At 42.9% G+C, this 24,000-nt stretch overlaps 1 protein-coding gene and 1 long non-coding RNA gene across 4 annotated transcripts in view; one reads left to right on the forward strand and one right to left on the reverse strand.

Annotated features, from left to right (window-relative positions):
• Positions 1 to 20,711, reverse strand: part of LOC143142086 (uncharacterized) — a 74,192-nt gene extending 53,481 nt beyond the window's left edge. For both annotated transcript variants that reach the window (XR_012990893.1, XR_012990894.1), the window contains exon 1: positions 19,657 to 20,711. This is a non-coding gene — a long non-coding RNA (uncharacterized LOC143142086). The remainder of the gene's footprint in view (positions 1 to 19,656) is intronic.
• A 2,372-nt stretch (positions 20,712 to 23,083) lies between these two features.
• mkln1 (muskelin 1, intracellular mediator containing kelch motifs) overlaps positions 23,084 to 24,000 on the forward strand; it is a 50,867-nt gene continuing 49,950 nt past the window's right edge. Inside the window, exon 1 of one of the 2 annotated variants that reach the window (XM_076302764.1) lies at positions 23,084 to 23,168. In XM_076302764.1, coding sequence (XP_076158879.1) covers positions 23,089 to 23,168 — 80 coding nt within the window. In that variant the 5' untranslated portion in view covers positions 23,084 to 23,088. Of the gene's footprint in view, positions 23,169 to 23,208; positions 23,677 to 24,000 lie in introns of those variants that run through there. The other variant, XM_076302766.1, reaches the window with a different exon arrangement.

Below are 24,000 nucleotides of genomic sequence, written 5' to 3' on the forward strand. Positions count from 1 at the left end.
TTTAAAGCAAACATTCGCCTCACATTACAAACACTTTTGTCATAATATGACATTTTGGATACATCATGTACACACTGTTGCTCAAAACCTAAAGCTCTTCTGTCTTAGGCTTTCTATATGTATTTCCATACAAGAGTGAAAGTTACGGTATCAACAAAGAGAAGTTGAAATACACAGTAAAAATGCAAGCAATATTGAAACCAAAAATAGTGATTTTTCCCAAATAATTTGCCGTTGTGAATACAGTATTTTACAGCAAACAAGAAAAAAAGCAAAGAAGAATACAGTGACCACCAGATGTACATGGAGTTTTGAAAACTTTGTTTTTTTCTAAAGTGTGTCTGTGTGTGTGTGTGTGTGTGTGGGGGGGGGGGGGGGGGGGGGGTCGTGTACAGTATGTATTCATAGGCCTATAGACCCTTTCAACTGCAGAAACAAACAATTCTACAGTAAGCGTTCCTAAGGCATTTCTGGAGGCACAGAAAAATGTATTGAGCTAATGGTACTGTAACATGGGGACAAACAAAAACAGAGTAAAAAGACAAATTTTACATAAAGTCAACTTTTTGTAGAACATTACTGTAAGCTAAAGTCCGATTACTGTAATTTTTACAGTTTTCAAAGTATCTGCATTGGTTCTGAATAGTATTTCAACCGGAAATCCTCTAGGAGCAGATTGAAAGGGTCTATACCTATATAGAGAGTATATCTATTCATAGACCTATACTAAGGCAATGATTGGATGGTGTTCAGTAAAGTAAAGAGTGTTGGCACATGTGAAGAGAAAGAGTGAAGCACTGGTGATTTAGTGTGGCATTTTGATGGGTTGTGTTTGAAGAACGAAATCGAACTGAGTCAAACACTGAAAATTAGTGTATGGTTTTGCAGATTTGGTGTCGGGTTATGATGTTTGGAGGACATGTTTAGAAAATTGTGTGACAAGCAAAGATTTAGTGTGTAAGCAGTTGAAAAAAACTGTAAATCAGTTTGGATGCAGCATCTAGTATGCAAACTATTTATATTTACAAACACACACACACACATACCCAACAATTAACTTTTGGAGTTACTAACAATTCAAAATTCAAAAACAAAAAAGATCTTCACTATGATTCATTCATTTGGCTAATTGGAGCTAACGAGGTGTTGGAGGGGTGCCTGATTGCACACATAAAAGAAATCTAACAATCCACTGGGAATTTGACTGGTTGACTCATTTTTAAAAAGTCACACATTATGAGGAATCAGGTCCAAAAAAACAGTGATAAATGGTCCGTCAGGTGTGTGTGCATGTGTGTGTGTGTACGCGCATGTGTGTCTGTATATATATATATATGTGTGCATGTGTGTGTGTGTACGCGCATGTGTGTCTGTATATATATATGTGTGTGTGTGTGTGTACGCGCATGTGTGTCTGTATATATATATGTGTGTGTGTGTGTGTGTGTGTACGCGCATGTGTGTCTGTATATATATATGTGTGTGTGTGTGTGTGTGTGTGTGTGTGTGTGTGTGTGTATGTGTGTGTGTATGTGTGTGTGTGTGTGTGTGTGTGTGAGTGAGCTGTAACGCCTGCCTACGTATCTGGCACTAGACTTGGCCAAAAGCCTCAGTGTGTGTGTGTGTGTGAGTGTGTGTGTGTGCCGGCCAAAAGCCTCTCAGCCAAAGAAAGATCCGGAAGTCGACGCATCCCAGGTCCGCTGAGAGCCCCTGGCCTGAAGACAGATCTGCTTCCTTCTCTCTCTCTCTCTCTCTCCCTCCTTCCCTCTCTCTCTCTCTCTCTCTCTTTCTCTCTCTCTCTTCCTTTCCTCTCTCTCTCTCTCTCTCAATTCAATTCAAGGTAGCTTTATTGGCATGACAAATATTTCTTTGCATTGCCAAAGCAGGACATCAAACAATACAATACAGAACATACACTCTCTCTCCCTCCCTCTCTCTCTCTCTCTCTCCCTCCCTCCCTCTCTCTCTCTCCCTCTCTCTTCCTTCTCTCTCTCTCTCTCTCTCTCTGGGGAATACAGCTGCTCATGATGACTTTGCTTTCCATCAGGTGAGGAGGTGGAGTTACTTGTGTGTGTGTGTGTGTGTGTGTGTGTGTGTGTGTGTGTGTGTGTGTGTGTGTGTGTGTCGTGTCTGTGTGCACAATGACATGGTTAGGGGCTTTTTGTAATTAGACTATCTTCAATTTAGTCATGCAGAAACAGGAGGAGGAAATGCGGAAGTGTTCAATGGTTTGAGAGGTCAGTGGAAGACTGGTGACCGATCAAGCAAAAATGCAATATATACACACACAGTCCTGCGCAAACACACACACACACACACACACACAAATCCCAAGAACTACTTGAGCAACCAGCAGGAAGCTTTGCCACCGTGGTTCAGCCCTGTGATGGGGCTTTCCAGCTGCCTCGCGGTCCCGTCCTTCTCCTGAGCTGATGCAAATCTGACCCCATGCCTGCTACAACTAACATAAGCGACTGTAGCAGTGACTGACCCCATGCCTGCTACAACTAACATAAGCGACTTTAGCAGTGACTGACCCCACGCCTGCTGCAACTAACATAAGCGACTGTAGCAGTGACTGTTGTCAGCTGAGATCTACAGGAAAAGAGAGTACTTTCAATCAGACTACTTCCAGAACTACATTAAAAATATTCAACATTCAAATCATCACAGCCATCACACAAAATATTGAGTTATAAACTGTACGAGCGTTCTAATCTAATCTTAACTGTAACTGTACGTACACACCGCCGCCGACTTGAGCTTCCAAAGAATCTCGGGTCGCCCTGTCAAGAACGCTTGTCAAAAAAGTACAGGGAAGCTTTGGCCGCTCTGACGTGGCAGCATTCTACGTTACATAATGTTCTATCTTACAACTTTATCTAAATGCCGTCTATTTCGATTGGTTGCTGGTCGTTGGTCGCTGAACCGCGTCATAGCTCATTACCATAAAGTTGACTTACTTTCAATTTTCTGCTTGATGCTCACGTCGCTTAAGACGCCCAAAACGCGACGCCCACGGATTTGCGGCTTCTTGCAGCTGAGAGAAGCCGGCTTCCATTGAAAATTAATGACTTCCTGAATCTTTGGAAGCTCAAGTTGGCAGCGGTGTGTACGTACAGTAAGAGAGGTCAGTTCCCTGTACATCAGTAAAGCAGACAATCATTCGCAATAAATACTCCCCCAAGTCCTTCTCACCCCTCAAAACAAGAGAGGAAAGCCCAGAGAGGAGAAGAAATGGCCCCAGTGTTGCAATCTCATACCAGCTGTACAAGGAACTCATCTTTCTTCAGTCTAAGAACCGTTCTTGGAGATAACCGAGGCTCCATATCCAACGGAACCGACAGGTCCACTGGTCATGGTCCTTAAATAGGGACACTAAACTCACGTCATGGACAGTAGAGGACGTGTGCAGTAAAACTGTCCAACAAATACAGAATCCATTAATGATTTAGACAACAAATACAGAATCCATTAATGATTTAGACAACAAATACAGAATCCATTAATGATTTAGACAACAAGTACAGAATCCATTAATGATTTAGACATTATTTCCGATTGCATTTGTAGAGGTGCAACGTTAGATTTATGAACAATTTCACATATGTTAAGTAGAGCAGCTGACTGGCACCCTGATAATCCACATTAAACAGCTCATGGACATTGGCGATAAGAATAGGCTGTAGTGGATGGCACGCATGCTCATAAGCAGTGATCCGTTTCACTGGGGACGGATGAGAGGGGCATTGGGCACACATAAACACACACACACACACACACACACACACACACACACAGTGATCCGTTTCACTGGGGATGGAGGAGAGGGGCTGCATTGGGCACACACACACACACACACACACACACACACACACACACTCAAACACACGCATTGGGCAAAACATACGGATCTCAGAATCTGGATGGAGTCTTGTACAAACACCAAGCTAAAGTCAGCTGAGCTGAATGCACAATCTCACAGCAACAGTGTGTGTGTGTGTGTGTGTGAAAAACTGATTACCCAAGGGAAAGAGAGAGAGAAGAGGTTTAAATACCGAAACAAATAAATAAACAAAAAGCCTGTCTGCACATGTTTAACTGTGTGTTCATGTCTGTCTGTCTACCTCTACCTTGCATTAGCGCGTTATTATGTGTGTGTGTGTGTGTGTGTTACAAACTCCTCCGCAGCTCCTTACAGGTGGGGAGGCTGAGCGTGTGTGTGTGTATGTGTGTGTGTGGGAGGCTGAGCGGAGCTCGGTCTCTCGTCCTATGGCCCAGGGGAAGAGGCTATGGGGAAGGCTAAAAATGGCCGCCTTGCCAAGTCCCTTTTTGTCAATGTAGGCCAATCAGGAAGTGAGAGATGGCATGCAGAAAAAGATCTGGAGACAGAATGTACCCTGTGTGTGTGTGTGTGTGTGTGTGTGTGTGTGTATGTGTGGTGTGTGTGTGGGGGGTGTGCATATGTGTGGTGTGTGTGTGTGGGGGGGGTGCGTATGTGTGGTGTGTGTGTGTGTGTGTGTGTGTGTGTGTGTGTGTGTGTGTGTGTATGTGTGGTGTGTGTGTGGGGGGTGTGCATATGTGTGGTGTGTGTGTGTGGGGGGGGTGCGTATGTGTGGTGTGTGTGTGTGTGTGTGTGTGTGTGTGTGTGTGTGTGTGTGTGTGTGTGTCTGTGTGTGTGTATGTGTGTGTGTGTGTGTGTGTGTGTGTGTATGTGTGTGTGTGTGTGTGTGTCTCCGCCTGTCTATCTTTACTGCATGAGGGAGGGACCAGATCATAATCGTGAGAAATCACATGCTGAATCTGATCTAAACACCCTGAGGCACACATAAACACACACACACACACACACACACACACACACACACACATAAACACACACACACTCAAACACACACACACAAATAAACACACACACTCAAACGGCACAGTATAGTGCCAAATAGGCAAGTCTACCCTATAGGTCCGCTGACTGTATGGAGTTTAAAGAATATGCAACCACCTTCAGACGTCGGTGATTAGCTTGAAGCACCTTTGGCAGTGATTACAGCATCAAGTGTTTCTGGGTATGAACAGGGTATCACATACAGGCTTTGTAGAGCTGGATTCAGGCCCGTCGCTAGAAGGCAAGCAAACCAAGCAATTGCTTGGGGCCCCGAGCTGTCCAGGGGCCCCAAGACAACGACTGGTTAAGAATAAAATGCAACGACAAACTGTGAGCGCCCCTTTGATAGTCAATGCAGTAAAGTGCAACGAAACTGTTACCGGCAATACCGGGATCCCCTCAAGGGGGCCCCTCTCAGTAGTCGCCGACAGCAGCCAGCCAGCCAGGTTTGTGGTCTCTGCTGCCGGGAAAATATAAAACTTTGCAGTCATAATGACTTGGTCAGCTATCTGCACCTCACCATCTCACCACAGGGGTCCCCCAGGGCTCAGTACTGGGCCCCCTTCTCTTTGCTATCTACACCACCTCCTTGGGACAGATTATCCGTTCGCATGGCTTCTCATACCACTGCTATGCAGACGACACACAGCTCTATCTGTCCTTTCCACCTGATGACCCCTTGGTTTCAGCACGGATCTCGGATTGCCTCTCAGACATAGCTACATGGATGAAGGCACACCACCTCCAGCTGAACCTCTCAAAGACTGAACTGCTGGTCCTCCCAGCTAAACCTACCATACACCACGACATCAACATCAAATTTGACTCCCTCTCTGTTTCACCTACCAGGACTGCAAGAAATCTAGGAGTTGTTCTCGACAACCAACTAAACTTCTCAGATCATGTTGCCTCAGTCGCCCGGTCATGCCGTTTCGCACTCTACAATATACGGAAAATCAGGACTTACTTAACTCAAGATGCCACCCAACTTCTGGTTCAGGCAATAGTCATCTCACGACTCGACTACTGCAACGCCCTCCTGACAGGTCTCCCAGCCTGCGCAGTGAAACCACTTCAGATGATCCAGAACGCGGCGGCGCGCCTGGTCTACAACCAACCCAAGAGGGCACATGTTACCCCGCTACTCATCCAGCTACATTGGCTACCTATGGCGGCCCGCATCAAATTCAATTTGCAAATTCAAATTGCCTACAAAGTAGTCTCCGGTTCTGCTCACACCTACTTGAATGCCTTCATACAGACATACACTACCTCCAGACCGCTGCGCTCCTCAGACGAACGACGTCTAGCTCTACCACCGGTACGCTCAGGCCAATCCAAACTTTTCTCATCTGTTGTTCCTCGTTCGTGGAACACACTGCCAGTTCCTACAAGGGCAGGGACATCCCTCTCCATTTTCAAAAAACTCCTGAAGACCCAGCTCTTTAGAGAACATCTCCTCTCATAGCAACACTTACAACAAGTCTTGCTGATCCTAGCACTCACCAGTCGTCTTAAACGGACACGTAACTGTTAACAACAGCACTCACTGATGCACTTATTCTTACTGTACTTATTCTTATGTTTTTTAAATTGTCCTAATATTGTTGAGAATTGCTCTAAAACTTAAACTGTTTACCATGTTGTTAGTCGCTTTGGTTAAAAATGCGTCAGCCAAATGTAATGTAGTGTAATGAAGCGGAGTTATGCGTCTGGAAAGAAAAGAAAGAAGAGAAAGGAAGAGGATGACAATAAAAAACAAGATAGTGGTAAGTGATAAATTACACTGGATAAAATAGCTCTACTTGTCTTTTACAAATGGTGTAATGTCGCAGCAGGAAGGCTAGCCTAGCAAAAAAATGTTTTTGTTAACTACCTGCCTGACGGCCCATGCTGCTTGTAACAAACTAGAACAGTTAGCGCAACTTTTTTTTTTCGAACGGACGGAATATGGTTACATACTGTAATATGTTTATTAACGGGATAAGGAAGACGCAGATCTGTTCCAGAATCACTGTTTATCGTATTTAATGACATACTGTAACATTGCTATAGCTTTGTAATAGGTTTTGATGAAGGTGGCATAGCTTCTCTGCTATAGGCTACTAATCGACCGTGATAATCTATTTACCAAATGGGGGTTAGGAAAACCACACGATAAATTCCGTGCATCAAAGCAGACTGGAACATTCATGTCTAGCAGTATTCATGCACGCCAGCTGTTTACTGTCTTTAAAGCACGGGGTGCGTCTGTCTAATTCTGCACTTTTTGAAAGAAACATGAAACTTCTACCATAGTTAGGTTATACCATGAGGTTTATTTTCAGATTTGGAGGGAAGTCAAATTTGAAATATTTGCAACATGAATAATATTATGTAATTATGTAATAATATTGTTTGTTCATAGTCAATATGTTTACCTGTTAGAATATGTCGATTGAAGTGCTCTCTACATTGTGCGTACTGTGGCCTGTAGCAACAACTCTCTAAAGCAGGGTTTTTTCAACCAGCGGTGGTATTGCAGGTGGTCTGTGAAAATGGTCTAGTGGGGTCACCTGTGGATAATTATGTGCTGTGAAGAAATGAATTTAGCCACACATCTCATGAAATAACAACTAATAACTGAATAATACAGCGACAACAAAGAAATGAATTGGGATACATAAAAAATGAATATTTTGATGTTTTGTTTACCTTGACCTTTACATAAATGCATTTTCTTGAACTCTGGTGGTTTCAACGTTATCAGATACAGAATGGGCACCCAAAGGTTAGTGGGAAATGACACCTTAAGTGTTTTTCTACTGTATTTGGTTCCAACGTGAGGCACTTTTGAATATTGTTGGCGGCCATCTTGGATTTGACCTCTCCCGGGCCTCAGAGGTCAAATTTGACTTCCCTCCAAATCTGAAAATAAACCTTATGGTATAACCTTACTATGGTAGAAGTTTCATGTTTCTTTCAAAAAGTGCACAATTCCCCTTGATTTGAGGGCTTAACCGCTGTACTATATGTTAAGATACAAGTAGGCCTGGGTCAATGTATAACATTAGCTTGGGATGTTTTTACAATAAGCATTGGTAGTTGTGAAAGCAGCTGCATCCCTTCTAAATATCAAAATATGGAAATGCTAACATATCTTTTCTTTCTCCCTCAAGGTGCTTTGCTTAAACTTCTTAGCCCTCAGGCTCTTCCTAAGGATACCTCCACTGATGAAGGTAGAGTGAATTTCCCTCGCTGAGCTGTTAATGACCATTTCCAATATGCTAACAGTGAAATGGTCAAACGTACGTTCCCAGGTAATCTCAGATTTTTTTTCAATTATTTTCCCAGGTACACCATCAACTTTATCCTCCATTCATGAGGAAGAAGCTGACATTGGATTTTATGGTACGGTGGAAACACGGTCCTAATATGGCACCGGTGCCGACACAAACGGTAGTAACTGCATCGAACGTGGATTTCGGTGCCTCATTTCGGTGCTTAAATAGCGTTTTTTTTTAATTTTTTTTATACAAGGCATCACTGCATGTCATGCGCCATCTCTAACGTCTTGCTCTGATAGCAACACATCCAGATACAGTTAGCTAACATATGATAAACACTGGATGTATAAACCAGAGGGGTGCACCACATAGGCAGTGAACAGTGTTTGACAGCTTGCGTGAGCCCAAGTAGCTTACTTTAAAGCGATATCGCGAGCTCCTGTCAAAATCTAGCAGTGGGCCTAACTACACACAAGCAAAAGGCTATGAAACAACATCAACAGTAGGCTAGCCTATACATTACACAATATCCTTGCTAATGCGCTAACTGACATTTATTTGAAATGTTATCAGCAAAGTTGTAAGGTGAAAACTTTATTTCACGGTGTTAAACAACATAATGGCATGATATTAATCTTTCATGTGCATGATGCCCATATAGCATCACAATGAATATGAAGATCATGTTAAAAGTTAGCTGGCAAAAACATAAATATGCAGGGTTGGGTAGTAACGGATTACATGTAATCTGGATTACGTAATCAGATTACAAAAATCAAGTAACTATAATCAGCCCAGATTACAATAAAAAAAATGGTGTAATCAGATTACAGTTACATTGTTGGGGATTACCTAATTACATTTTATCATGCAAATAATGCAACTTTTTTACGATAGCCTAGCTATCTTTTAATTTGACAAGCAGTTCATTCGGATGTTCACTTTTTAGACTTTTTTAAGATATAGTTAAGAACAAAATTATTCATACCCCTGGCAAATATTGATTTTCTCTTGACCAATATGTTTGTTCTTAATTAATATGACACTTGCACATGCCAAAAGGTTGCAAGACAATGTGGTAAAGCATGGAATAATTTTTTTTTTTTGTTATCTTTTTTAACATTTTTATTAAAAATTGTTCATACCCTTTTTAAACAATCACTGGAAACATCTTTATTTACCACCACAGCTCTCAAAATGGTTAATATAATACCCACTAAGCCTCTTCATGTCTCCACAATGATTGTAGACTGCACCTTTTTAGCAGCAATCTGGGTTTTGAGGCAGGAACGATTATTTGCCATCACTTTGGCCTTGTGCTCACTTTTTTGACGGACTGAGGTCCGCTCTAAAATGTTGATTTTGCTCTCTGTTAACCATTTCTTGCCTTGTTTGGCTGTATGTTTTGGATCACTGTGTGGTTTAATGTTCTAATGCTACCTTTTGGGGCAGCCATGGCCTACTGGTTAGGGCTTCGGCCTTTGGGCTTGCCGGTTCGACTTCACTAATTCACGGATTGGGATAAATGCAGAGACCAAATGTCCCTCACAGGATCAAAAGATATACTTACTTACTAACTTACATACTATTAGGGCAGGTCTCTCGGCACACTGCCTGATCTTTTCCTCCTAATCTTAATGTAGCCTCTTGTTTTAGTGTTACCGTTTACTTTGAGAAAGTCACCAGGTCCCCCTGGTTGAAAAACATCCCAAAATAATAATTTTCTCACCCCCACAATTGAAACGGACATGGTGTCATTTGGGTTTAATGCTTCCCTTTTTTATGCCAATCTCAGGCCATGTCCCTGGGTCAAAAAAATCCAGCGAAAGCTAAATTCTTTGTCCAGGTGCGCCCTTATAAAGGTGAAGCGGAGTTGTGCATGTTTGGAGAAGAGCGGAGAAAAAAACAATGAGAATTCTTTCATCAGTTCTGTGGTGTCTTATGTATTGAAATAATCTAAAACTAATCCTAAAGTAATCAGATTACGTTACATGTTTTTGGTAATCCAACTGATTACGTTACTGATTACAAAAATTGCCATGTAATTTGTAGTCAGTAATGGATTACATTTCAAAGTAATCTGACCCAACCCTGTAAATATGTAGGTTACATACCTGATGTCACTGAGCTGTCAAAGAGGCTACGAAACCATCTCCGTAGGCTACGTTATCGCTAATTAAACTCAGCTGACTGGTGTTAGCGCATAGCCATAGTTGCTTTTAAAATGCCTACTAGGCTAGCGCTGGGAATCTAAACACAAAACACTTGTAGCCTAACATGTTCAAAACTACTGCGTGTTATGGGTTAAGACATTAAATTTCTTGAAGCATTTGGGAACACACTGAATTAACTGGAAAATAGAGTCCCTGTTAGATTAGCTTGCTTGCAAATGCAGTTGTCCATGACCTGGCAGTTTTATGGCAAGCGGTTTTAACATACATTATGGCAAACCGCCTACACTGGGTAAACTTGAAAGCAGAGCTCACCATTGTGTGTGCATGCATGGCAAGCTGTTTTAACGTTTAAATGTATTGTTCGTAGGAGCAGTGAGATATTGATAGTAAATTGAATATAACAGTTCAATTTCATGTTCAAATTTGTCTTATCAATAAAAAAAAGCAATTCATGCTTTAGACCATTTTAATTTAAAACATTTTAAAAGCAAAGTACCGGTTCAGGCACCGTTTCGGCACCGGCACCGTTTTAAAAGTATCGATTTAGCACCGGTATCGGATAAAACCCAAACGATACCCAACCCTACCGTTAATTGAGTGTTCCCACCTGAACACAGAGCATTGCTGCTCAGTAATCGCCTATAGAGGGCTGGTCAGAACAGTGCTGGTCAGTAATCGCCTATAGAGGGCTGGTCGGTAATCGCCTATAGAGGGCTGGTCGGTAATCGCCTATAGAGGGCTGGTCAGTAATCGCCTATAGAGGGCTGGTCGGTAATCGCCTATAGAGGGCTGGTCAGAACCGTGCTGGTCAGTAATCGCCTATAGAGGGCTGGTCGGTAATCGCCTATAGAGGGCTGGTCAGAACAGTGCTGGTTGGTAATCGCCTATAGAGGGCTGGTCAGTAATCGCCTATAGAGGGCTGGTCAGTAATCGCCTATAGAGGGCTGGTCGGTAATCGCCTATAGAGGGCTGGTCAGTAATCGCCTATAGAGGGCTGCTCAGACAGCAGAAGTGCTGTTTGTCTTAAATGATTGTGGAAAAGTTATCAAAATACTGATTGATGGATGACACTGTGCTCTTATGTACCCTCAACGCTGTGTGTGTGTGTGTGTGTGTGTGCTCTTATGTACACTCAACGCTGTGTGTGTGTGTGTGTGTGTGTGTGTGTGTGTGCTCTTATGTACACTCAATGCTGTGTGTGTGTGTGTGGGTGTGTGTGTGTGTGTGTGTGTGTGCTCTTATGTACACTCAACGCTGTGTGTGTGTGTGTGTGTGTGGGTGTGTGTGTGTGTGTGTGTGGGTGTGTGCTCTTATGTACCCTCAACGCTGTGTGTGTGTGGGTGTGTGTGTGTGTGTGTGTGTGTGTGCTCTTATGTACCCTCAACGCTAAAATGCCTTCCCCAGATCTGTAGTGTTATTAATCTTGGTAACACGTTATAATAACTACACACAATTCATCATTTATTAAGCCTTTGTTACTTATTAGTTAATGGTTTGTTCATCATTAGTAATTTATTGTTCATACATAATTTATCATCAGTAAAGCATTTGTTCACACAGTTATAAATGGTTTGTTCGTAGTAAATAAGCCTATCCAAAAAATCTGTTTGTAAGTACATGATTTATAATAAATAATGAAACAACCACTTATAAATGAAATAATTTTCCCATTATAAACCAGTTGCAAACTATTACAAAATGCTTTGTTCATCATTTGTAAAGCATTGCTCCTATGTTAATTCTCATAAATAAAGTATTTGTAAGTTGCAGCCCTCAACTGATGTTGATGTTGTCATGTTGTGTTTTGGCCTGATGCGCCACCCTCCACCTATCTACTAATCACAAAGTCAGTAGTGTTTCGGCATCTGGGTTGCCAGCTCTGCCAGTCAGGGGGGAAGGGGAGGATACATGTTACATACATACGGATACACACGGTTCCTTTACATACATACGGATACACACGGTTCCTTTACATACATACGGATACACACGGTTCCTTTACATACATACGGATACACTCGGTTCCTTTACATACATACGGATACACTCGGTTCCTTTACATACATACGGATACACTCGGTTCCTTTACATACATACGGATACACACGGTTCCTTTACATACATACGGATACACACGGTTCCTTTACATACATACGGATACACACGGTTCCTTTACATACATACGGATACACACGGTTCCTTTACATACATACGGATACACACGGTTCCTTTAACAGTTGTTACATACACATGCACTAATGATTAGTTAGGGTGAGGATACATATTTTATAAACCACTTCCTAATACTATAATTCATGAAATCTATTTGCTATTGTTTTTAGTATGAAGAGACTTATCTAGCGCTCTCTTGAAAGATCATATTGACTTAATTTAAGAATATTTAAGATTTAAGATGACTTATTTTAACATGTCTTATCAAGACAAATTTGCTAAATGCACTGGCAGCCAAATTTGCTTGTTTTCAGGGTGAGACATCTCAAAATAAGTTAAACTCTTCTTAAATTAAGTCAAATGATTTTACGAGAAACGCTAGGTAAGTCTCTTTGTACCGAAAACAATACCAACTACAATTTTTGATCTTGATATAAGATTAATAACACTTGGTTAGATTTGATTAGATAAGCAGTTTTTGCAGTGTGTGACCCGATACAATTCTGTGCATAGAGTTCCTTGATGGCTTGTTTTTCCCCCTTAATATTCATCATCAGCTGTGATACTTCACATAGACATAAGTGTGCAAGCAATTGGATTTACAACAGGTGGACTGTCAATCAAGTTGTAGAAATATGATCAAGAGAAACAGGAGGCTCCTGGGCTACATTTTAAGTTCATAAAGGGTAAAGGGTATGAATACTTGAGACTTTTATTTCCTTTTTAGTAAATTAGCATTTCTAAAGATATCTAAAATCTAGTGTTTCTTTATGTCATTTTTGCAGACTGCAGCATAAGGCTGCAATATAACAAACGGGAAAAGTTGTCTTAAAACTGTCTGAATCCATTGTATTTAAATATTCATATGTGTCCCTATTTCTGTGTCTTTCTCTCTCTCTCTCTCACACACAAACAATGTACAAACGTATACATCCACAGACTTATCATACAAACATCTGCATGTATATGCATAAAAGAAGACTACTGTCATTACTGTTAATACTGTCACTACTGTCAAAGGAGGAGAGAGAGTAATGAATAGAACCCAGTGAGGGTCAGATGGAAAGGAGGAGAGAGAGTAATGGATAGAACAAGATAGTGAGAGATGGAAGAGAAAAAGGAGAGAGGAAGCTGGGGAGACAGAGAGATAGATGGAGTGGAGTGGAGAGAGATGGAGAGAGAGAGATGGAGTGGAGTGGAGAGAGATGGAGAGAGAGAGAGATGGAGTGGAGTGGAGGGAGATGGAGAGAGAGAGAGAGAGAGAGATGGAGTGGAGGGAGATGGAGAGAGAGAGAGAGAGAGAGAGATGGAGTGGAGGGAGATGGAGAGAGAGAGAGAGAGATGGAGTGGAGTGGAGAGAGATGGAGAGAGAGAGAGAGAGAAAAAGAGAGAGAGAGAGAGAGAGAGAGAGTGGAGGGGCCACAGTCTCTAGCAGACGGCCGTGACTCACTGGATCTGTCCTGGTTTCCCACTGCTTCGTGAGGCCTTGTTCTTGTCATGCAGCAGCTTGCCAACACACACACACACACACACACACAGATCTGTATATCAAGACCACTACCTGTCCCACCACTCGTACCAGGCTCATTATAATCACCAAGCACCCGCTGGGAGCTAACACAAACCTTCACCAGACATACCTTGGAAAAGGTGTGTGTGTGTGTGTGTGTGTGTGTGTTTGAGTGTGTGTGTGTGGTTGTATTGTGCGTGAGGGAAAGGAGATGGGTTGGGAAAGGGGGTTTACCTGGTTCAACTCAGGCCCAGATAAAGAACTTGAGCACTCAAATAAACAAAGAAGGCATTAGCAGAGCACTGACGTGTGTATCAAGGGTGTGAGTGTGTGTGTGTGTGTGTGTGTGTGTATGTGTGTGTGTGTGTGTGTGTGTGTGTGTGTGTGTGTGTTCTGCCTGCCTATCTCTTCCAGACACATACAGAAGAAGGACGAAAATAGACACATGCAAATAAACTCACCACAGACAAATGCATATTCATATGCTCAATCTATACACACACACACACACACGCACACACACACACACACACTTGTGTGCAGGTGCTATATATTTCTTCCTCTCTAGGTTCCTCACAAACTCTTAGCATGCACTCTGAGCGGTGCTTCCCCAGTTTGGCGCGCACTATTGGTCACCGTGTACGGAACACCACGTCCTGTCTTCTCAGTACAGCGCACACACATGCACACACACATGAGCACACACACACACGCCCTGCAAAAGTAATAACAATCTCACTCACAAACGTGTGCGCACACACACACATACACACACACACAAAAACAAATACACTACAGACATGCAAAAGCATGAACTCTCTCTCTCTCTCTCTCTCTCTCTCTCTCTCTCTCTCTCTCTCACACACACACACACAAATTCGCATACACTTCACAGTGCACCAAATAAAGTAATCGCCATAAAAACCCTCTTCCAAGTTGTTTTGTTCTTACAGGTTTACATTGCTTAAACAAAACAAACAATGCATACTTACACTGAATATTTATTAATTTAATTTACTTATTCATTTATATATTCTCTCTCACTTGTTCTTTTTTACATTATTCAAAGTTTACTCTTTTAGTAGTGTAGCATAACTGCTGTCACAAATGAACAAAATACTTTTCCGGTGTGATTTTGACCTAAAGTGTTTTAAAACATGATACCGAGTGTGAACGTATGTCTCATAGCCCATCTCGGCTTGTCCCCTGCACTCCAAAATCTGGCGCTAGTTAGCCGATGCTACCAACAAGGCGGTCAATGGTGGTGCCTCGGCATCGGCATAGCCATGCAAATAAATCACTGTTTTACACCATTTACGAGGCTCAATGTATCTCCACACTCCAAAAATAATTCAGTGGAAATGCATGGATTCCAGTTGCTGCTACTGGAAGAAACTGTAATCCATGCATTTCCACTGAATTATTCTTGTAATCTGATCCCTTATCATACCTGTTCATTCTTACTCGTCGCTCGACTAAATTCAAGATGGCTGCAAACGCTAAACTTCGTGAAGATACTGTCTGTATAAATCGTCTTGTAAGTAAACTACCAGTGCTTTTTCAAAGTTCTCAATGTCTCGTTTTAAATGTCAGGGCCCTCGGAAGTCTACCAATGAAGTGTGGAGATACATTGAGCCTCGTAAATGGTGTAAAACAGTGATTTATTTGCATGGCTAGCCCGATGCCGAAGCACCACCATTGAACAAGCTGTTGGTAGCATCGGCTAACTAGCACCAGATTTTGGAGTGCAGGGGACAAGCCGAGATGGGCTATGAGACATACGTTCACATTCGGTATCATGTTTCAACACACTTTAGGTCAATAGCACACCGGAATTCTCCTTTAACAGACTTTGTAACATTAAAATATCATAAACAACACACAAAAAAACAATCTGCTAACATCCCATTGTTAATGCAACACGTCTGTCCTGTGATCTCCATCTCTGCTGACTGTAAATGACACTGAATCTGATCTCCACCGCTGCCGTTTTAGGTGAATAACATTGAAAGTGTACCTGGCAACAATACTGATCAGTGTCATATCTACAGTCCCTTCATCTCTCTCTCTCTCTCTCTCACACACACACACACACTCACACACACACACACACACACACACACACACACACACACACTGTTTGCTTGCATGGGCAGAACTTGATGGCTGTGTCCTGTAGCCCTTTTGCTTGATGTCTCACTCATGGGACTCTACTGTCACCATACAGACACACAATGCACTGCACAAAACCGGCAAACTCCTGCAAACAACACCTAGTGGTTTACACACACACACACACACACACACACACACACACACACACACACACACACATTCACCCTGTCTCAGCCTTTGACAAACCATTTCTCCTCTTTACCCACCTCTCCATCATTTTCTTTTTCTCTCTCTCCCTCTCTCTCCCTCTCTCTCCCTCTCTCTCTCTCTCTCTCCCCTCTCTCTCTCCCCCTCTCTCTCCCTCTCTCTCTCTCTCTCCCCTCTCTCTCCCTCCCTCTCTCTCTCTCCCCCTCTCTCTCCCTCCCTCTCTCTCTCTCCCTCTCTCTCTCTCTCTCTCCCTCTCTCCCCCTCTCTCTCCCTCCCTCTCTCTCTCCCTCTCTCTCTCTCTCTCCCCTCTCTCTCTCCCCCTCTCTCTCTCTCTCCCCTCTCTCTCCCTCTCTCTCCCTCTCTCTCCCTCCCTTTCTCTCTCTCCCCCTCTCTCTCCCCCTCTCTCTCTCTCTCCCCTCTCTCTCCCTCCCTCTCTCCCCTCTCTCCCTCCCTCTCTCTCTCTCCCCCTCTCTCTCCCCCTCTCTCTCTCTCTCCCCTCTCTCTCCCTCCCTCTCTCTCTCCCTCCCTTTCCCTCTCTCCCCCTCTCTCTCCCTCCCTCTCTGCAGGGGCGTGTGTTCTGTGTTTCCTGCGTCATCTTACACTTCCCCTCCTGTCCTGAATAAGTAAACACACACAGAGAAGCAGCACATGATGACCACAACACACACACACACACACACACACACACACACACGCACACACGCAGGCACACACACGCACATAATCCATGGCAGTAATATCAGTTTCGCACCAGAGCTAAGGACAGTCTTCTATCACGTACGTGTACTGTACACCCACTGCCTTAGACAAACATGCGTCATCACCCCCCCCCCCAGAACATCCGCAAGCCTGCACAATTACATTCCAGACGTATAGGCATATTTGTGCATGCGCACGCACACACATACACACACACACACATTGTTATGCAAAGCTAATTGCTGTACTAAATACTAGTGGACATTTCAACCAGGAAATAGAACATGCACAGCTGAAACCACAGCTTTCTTTCTTTCTTTCAGTCATTTTCTCTTTCTGTCTTTCTTTCTCCCTTTCTTCCTCTCCATGAGCTATTCTTTGTAAAGGAAGTGTTTGTTCTCTGCCTCATAGACACACACACACACACACACACATGAGGATTTGCATTCACTGCCCTGTCACTGTTGACTCATCAGCTTGCAGACAGCTCTGAGGGAGTGAGAGATGGGATCTCTCTCTGTGTGTGTGTGTGTGTGTGTGTGAGAGAGAGAGAGAACGAAAGAGAGAAAAAAAGAAAGAGAGAGAAGGAGAGCAGGAGAGAGAGAGAGACAGACAGAGAGAGAGAGAGATAGATAGAGAGAGAGAGCAGGTTCTTGCAGCGCCCTGAACATTCTAAGTGGTCACTTTATACTAGGACTAAACTAGTGGAACTAAACCCATTACAAAGAGGTTGACATCAGTAGGACCCAGACATATAAGTAACCAATGGTAGGACCCTACAGGTTCTCCAACAAAACATAACAGTAACAAGTTTTGTTCGAATCGGCATGGAAGCTTTCGGAAGCATTTACACCCACCCTCCCCCTCACACACAAATACTCCGCAAGTCATGCTCCAGAGCCCGTGATATTTGTGTTTGCTGTACTTCAGTTTCAGGGATTGCTTCCGGCCAAGGTGTTGAGTGTCGGTAGACATGTGATAATAGTGCACGCAATTCCCATCAACATGACGTCATGAGAGATCGGGTTCATTCTCTCCATAAAAAACATTACTAAAGAATTTCACATTTTCCACTCAGACACTTGCCTGGCCAGACCCTCAACATTTGTGCCAGGTTCCTGAGGTTAATTTCGGCGCTTGAAAAGTTTTTTTTTTAATTATGTAGGCCTATCTATTTAAAAAAAAGAAAAAAAAAAAATATATATATATATATATATACATACGTAAAATATTAAAAATGATTATGCCAATGGTACTGGTCAGCAGCAAGGTTTAATCAATTAGTTTATCCCGTCATTCCATGGGCTGACTCACCGGAGAAAGAAAACAGGTTGTTTGGTTAGAGCGCTGATTCATGTCATGGTCCCAGCTGTGGAGCCATATCCGGCAAGTTGGCGGTATATTGTTCCACAACCCCACCACGTGTCTCTGGGTCGCGACTGAGCGAGTGACGCACTTTTTTAAAAAGACTTATTGACCACGGTGGGGCCTCCGCTTTGGCACATCTGGATATGTGACAATGTATATTCAAGTCCATACAGACTCAAAACGCGCAGCCAGTCGAATTTGTTCTTTAACATAGTTGAGTTGATTTGTATTTCCTAATTTAGGCTACTCTTACTTAAGTAACGTTGTAGGTAGACGTATTCAATTCCAAACACATATTAATGATAAACGTTGTCCTTTCAACATCAGAAATTAAGACTTTATGGTTATGGTTACATGGGGGGGGCAATAAGAACATACATTCTAAAACGCACAAGGTAGCCTAGGTTATTTAGTTTACGCGCAAAAGATTGCGCAAGGCGCCGAGGGGTTCAAAATGTTATTTTTTTAAAGAACAAGACTTGTCTGATGAAACCCTTAAACCAAATGTAAACTATTGGACTAGACCTTTCCAAATCAACTTGCAAGGTCTGACGTGAAGTGAGCCATGACGTATTATCTATGGCTAAAAGTTCATTAACCGCTGCGTCACTAAATTGATGATTTAATAGTCGAAGATGTTAGACTAGAAGACAATGTCATACGTAGGCCGTTTCTTGATCACTTTAATGTACATGTGTTTAATGTGTTAAATACGTAACCTAGTCTAGATCTACTTTGTTTATCCGCGATCCTAACCGGCCGACACTTGCTCGTTCCCGTGCGGCAAGCGCGCCCGGGAGGTCAGGTGCTTTGCTGTTTTCGTCCGCTGTATAGCCAACCGACCAACAAGGTGGTGTGGCGTCGTATGTTATTATCAGTGTCCTGTAACTTCCGCTAGAGAATCTGTTTGTGCGAACAGACTGTCAGCTGCGACCGCACCTACTGATGCCGCCTGACAGTTTTAGCGTCAAAAGTAGTAAATAACTTCAACATAAAACATAGATATCTCCTGATCCACCATCGCTCATTATATTCTTAACACTGTAGCAACATTCGAACAAATAGCCTAAACACTTGGTTTGTGACAGTTGCCACGACAAACATTTCGTGCCACATGAATTGGTCCAATAAACAAACACACAGACCAGATTTATTTGCGGCTTATCATTATCTTTTTTAATCATTTTAAACCTGCTGTTATTCCATGGGGCTAGCCTCTGGATGTAGCCTACAAAACAAGCCGTAAACATGTCTTCTTACCATTGGCAGTAGCCTGTAGGACGTTTGGTTCCACGATCTTCCTCTCTGCAACTGAACCTCCATGTTCAGATCATAGGAACGTCACCCATGTCCGCTTTATCTTGTGTAACGATGACGACGGTACTGAAATAACAGCGCAACTTATGAAAGTGCGCCCCGATGAAAATGCCAGAAGCTCGTCTGTCATGATTCCGGGAGCAGAGTTATCCCCTACCTCCGCCCTTTCCTCTGTTTCTCAAAATACAGGCTTATTTTCGACAGTAAACATAATATACTCGCTGATTGTGTCATTTTTTCGGCTCCCTTTTGGTCTCTTGCTGACCGATTGTGCACTCCATTAGTTCCTGTGACATCCTTATGCCAGCTACGCAGTTAGGGGGCGTGATGTTCCGAGGGTAAACGAGCAGCTGAAGCTCTGGATTTCAGCTGAAGCCTTAATGAAACAAACAATCTCGTGTTCCGTCGTTGATAAACTTGCCATGTCGATATGGTTTAGACTAGGCCTATTAATATTTGCGCAACGTACATTGGAATGCGGACCCGAACTGCCATAAGAAAACTGACCAACAATCTTCTCGTAGCAACAAGCGCATTCTTCTGAGCAAGCAGTCACAGCCCGCAGCAGAATCCTCTGCGCCGTCCCAGATCACTTGCTGAAAACTACCTCCCTAGTCCCTCCTAGTCAGCGTAATAACAACATGCAGGGAAATCACCTGCGGTTGACGGGGAAGTTTGATAAAGCATCGTAGGCTACTAGAATCAATGTGTGCATAGCAGCCTAGGGCCTACTATAAATAACTGATTATTCTAATACGCACAGGCACCGAAAGAAGAAAAAAGGTGTGACAAAAGCACTTTTCGGATTTCTCCTATAGCTGTTCAAAGTCTTGCGGGATGTCAAGTGCAAGTTCATTCCTGGCTTTCATTTAGATTTACTTCGCCGGTTGTGTAAAACTGATTTCCAAAAACACACTTTTTCTGATTTGACTGTGAGTAGGCTATGGCATAGGCTACGCAGTTCCATTTGCTCCGCGCGTCTCTGCCCTGCGTTTTCATTAAATCATGTTCATCATGTGATGGCCGCAGCCTCTGTCGGTGGAAACTTAAAGGGACCTCCCACGTGATCGAATCCCTGCACAGTCATTGAGGTGTGTGTGTGTGGCGGGGGGTGGGGGGGGGCTGTATTGGCTGGTCAGCGATCGTTAACAGGTTGCCACACATGTTACCCATGACGTGTTTATGTGTCGCGTCTATGTGATGGCATAGTCATAGGTGTGCGCATTCTCAGATGAATTAAAATCATGTTAGAGCAATATTGGGAAATAAACTGCAAAGGACTTGAAAAGTGGGACAAAAGTGAGAGACTGTGAAATAGAGAATTAGGCTATATGACGGTATGGAAGCAAAACAAAGGTCTGGATATCACATGAAGGAATCCTTTGACGCATGATGACGCATAGGTGGAAACACTGTATAGGACAGATGGAAATCTTGACCGATGTCCATTTATGGTGAATTAAGGATGGCGTCTTGCCAAGCACCCCGAAGTGCTGGCGCACTTAGCTGAAATTACATTATCTTCTTCCCTTACATCAGCTCGCTTCCGGACAAAGACAACTTCGCTCTGACCATGAATCACCTCGGCTAATTGGCTTTGATATTGTGAGGGTCAAGGAGGAATGGGTGGGTCACATGAGAAATTATGGTAGTAATCAATGCATAGACGCACCACAACGTTTTTATACCCGCGTAATGACGCCCCGGACCGTTCCGCGCGTACCCTCCATGTCCGTGGGCTGTGAGTGATTACAGTGGGAAGAGCCAGTGTGCGAATTTGAAACACAGCTCATCGAAAATTTGTTTCTTGACATGTTAAGTGAAACTTCCCAACACACTTAGACATACAGTTAGTGAGCTCGCTCCCTCACACACACGTAACATGAAAAGGGGTCAAGAGGGATTCATCTAACATCTGATGTTCAAAAGTAGCCTATACATCAGCCTAAAAGTCTTACCCCAAAATAGAGCTAAACTAAAAAAGCTAAATTAGTGTATTAAGACAAACAAATTAATGCTTTTTATGTATCTTTTACTGGGAGATAGTCTAAAAAGAAGCTGTCTAAATCTGTCTAAAGGACAATCCCAATAAAACAGCAAGACTGAATCATTTGAATTTTTTTGTAATAATGACAAACTCAAACATACCATGATCTCTTGGCTCCATCCGGCATCATTTGTCTTGTTATGTGTCTTGTTTGTGGAGCGCTTTGGGTTGCACTATGTGCATGTTAAATGCGCTTTAAAAATAAAACTGACTTGACTTGACTTTATTAGACAAAGCACCCATCAAGAACATATCTTCCTCTGCCATTTATGATGAACAGCATCAAAAGGATTGCTCGAGAAAAATCCAAGAAATAAATGTGTTTGATCCTAATGTAGTGGCAGGGTTGGGGAAAACTGTTATAGAGCCCATCACACATGTACAGCTCATAGTCATCAGAAGATGAATCATCTGGACCGTTAATAGCCTTGGGACCTGTTCACAGGGCTTTTTAGATCATGCACCTAAATCGTAGTCCCCTGACAGCTTTGCAAGTGATGGCATTTGCGCGGAATGGCAGCTCTCTCCTGAATACTAAGTAGTTGCACTGGCAGTAATAACTACACAGGAGCCTAACACGTGTGACCAATTAGGGTAGCCCATCACTGCTCCTGGAAGTTTCAGGCGTGGGCCTTGTAAATATCAAAAAACAACGTTGACAAAATATTGACCTGTCATCCTGACCTTTTCCATCGTTTTTATGTCCCTGTCACAGGCTAAGAAAAACATGCCCAAAAAGAAATGGCCCTTCGTGAAATCTCCATTCACAGCTAGGCACACAGAACTACAGGACTACTGTTGCACTACTTTTTGCACCTTCACCATGACACTCACTCTCTTGAGCACCTCACCATGCACACAGAACTACAGGCCAGTCCCGGCCCTGTCACTGGAAGTGTCTCATGCTTGATCATCCTCAAGCACACTGTGGATTTTTTACATTTAATTTATATAGTATATTTAGTATTTCGTTTTGTTAGTTTTTCTTACCTTCTACTGTCTCTATTGTACAGTGGAGTTTGGTTATATGTTTATACTTATATTTACCATTTCTGCTGTAAGTGCATGTTGTATGTGATGTCTGTATGCTACTGAGACCTTGATTTTCTCCTTGGGGATCAAGTGTCTATCTATCTATCTATCTATCTTTCCTCCAGCATGAGCTACTAGTGAGGAATACATGTTGAACCCATAGGCTACTAGTGGCCATGGCTAGGTTATAAGATGCATCAGGGACTGTAAAGAAATAAATTAGAACTGTCTCTTTAAGAGATGTCACTCCCAGATCTTACTTGACGATCGTTGCTGCCTGTTATTTGTGCAACAAGATGGCGGTGGCTCCTGAGAACAGAGTGCTTTCCTACAGTGTTTTTAAATGGAGCTCTTACTCCTCTACATACTTGCCAGAGTGAGTAACACATTCACAGACGGACCGTGATTCTCTCTTTGTATTTCGATGACATAAGTGTCCTAATCGGTCATATGTTTATTCTCATCTCGACCCAAGTTGAAAGCGGGCCAAGTACTCCACCTAGATAACCAGGTTAGCTAGCAAGTGAGCCACCTAATTGGCCCGATAAGGCTAGGGAACAAAACAGCTCGTTTAACTTCATGCCCATACCGCGCTCATATTCTGACAACACCTTGCAAATACAATGGGCTTTTAAACATTTTGTCTTCGGTTCTTGCATTGCACACTATTTGCAGATTCGTCTTATCACAAATTGCAACGTATGCAAGGTAGCCACGAAGCTAACTGTTAGCATGTAGGCTATTTGGCTTAATTCACAACTCAAAGCTAACGGGGGTTAGATAACAGTTTTGAGCTCGCTGGCTAGGGTCTGCCTAGTGGTAACTAAGATAGCACTAGACATCTTATAGATCTTCAGTTATATTTTCAGGGCGCCACCTGTCCGGTAAGAACGGACTGCTTTCAACTCTAATGTTACTTCCTTTTTTGCTGATGTAACCTTATTTTTGTTTGTATATCATCACGAGTTGGGTTGTGTAACTTGGCTAGCTGCTACCCAGCTAACGTTAGCCGTTTAGCAAGGTCTTCAAGCAACCCTGGCTACGCTCGCTGATGCTCGTATTACCAGGGAAATCTGATGATGACAGTAACGATCAACCAAGCAGAAATGCAAGCTATCTATTTTAGACTCTTAATGACAGTAGTATGAGTTGCAAGACGGTCATGAGGACAATAATTTCCTTATTCTATCGTTACTTGATACCGAATC

Source organism: Alosa pseudoharengus, unplaced genomic scaffold (assembly GCF_046254945.1).
Source record: "Alosa pseudoharengus isolate Yale_2024_CS ecotype anadromous, Long Island Sound unplaced genomic scaffold, YU_APseudo_1.1 YU_APseudo_1.1_scf_24, whole genome shotgun sequence".
Classification (NCBI taxonomy): Eukaryota; Metazoa; Chordata; class Actinopteri; order Clupeiformes; family Clupeidae; genus Alosa; species Alosa pseudoharengus.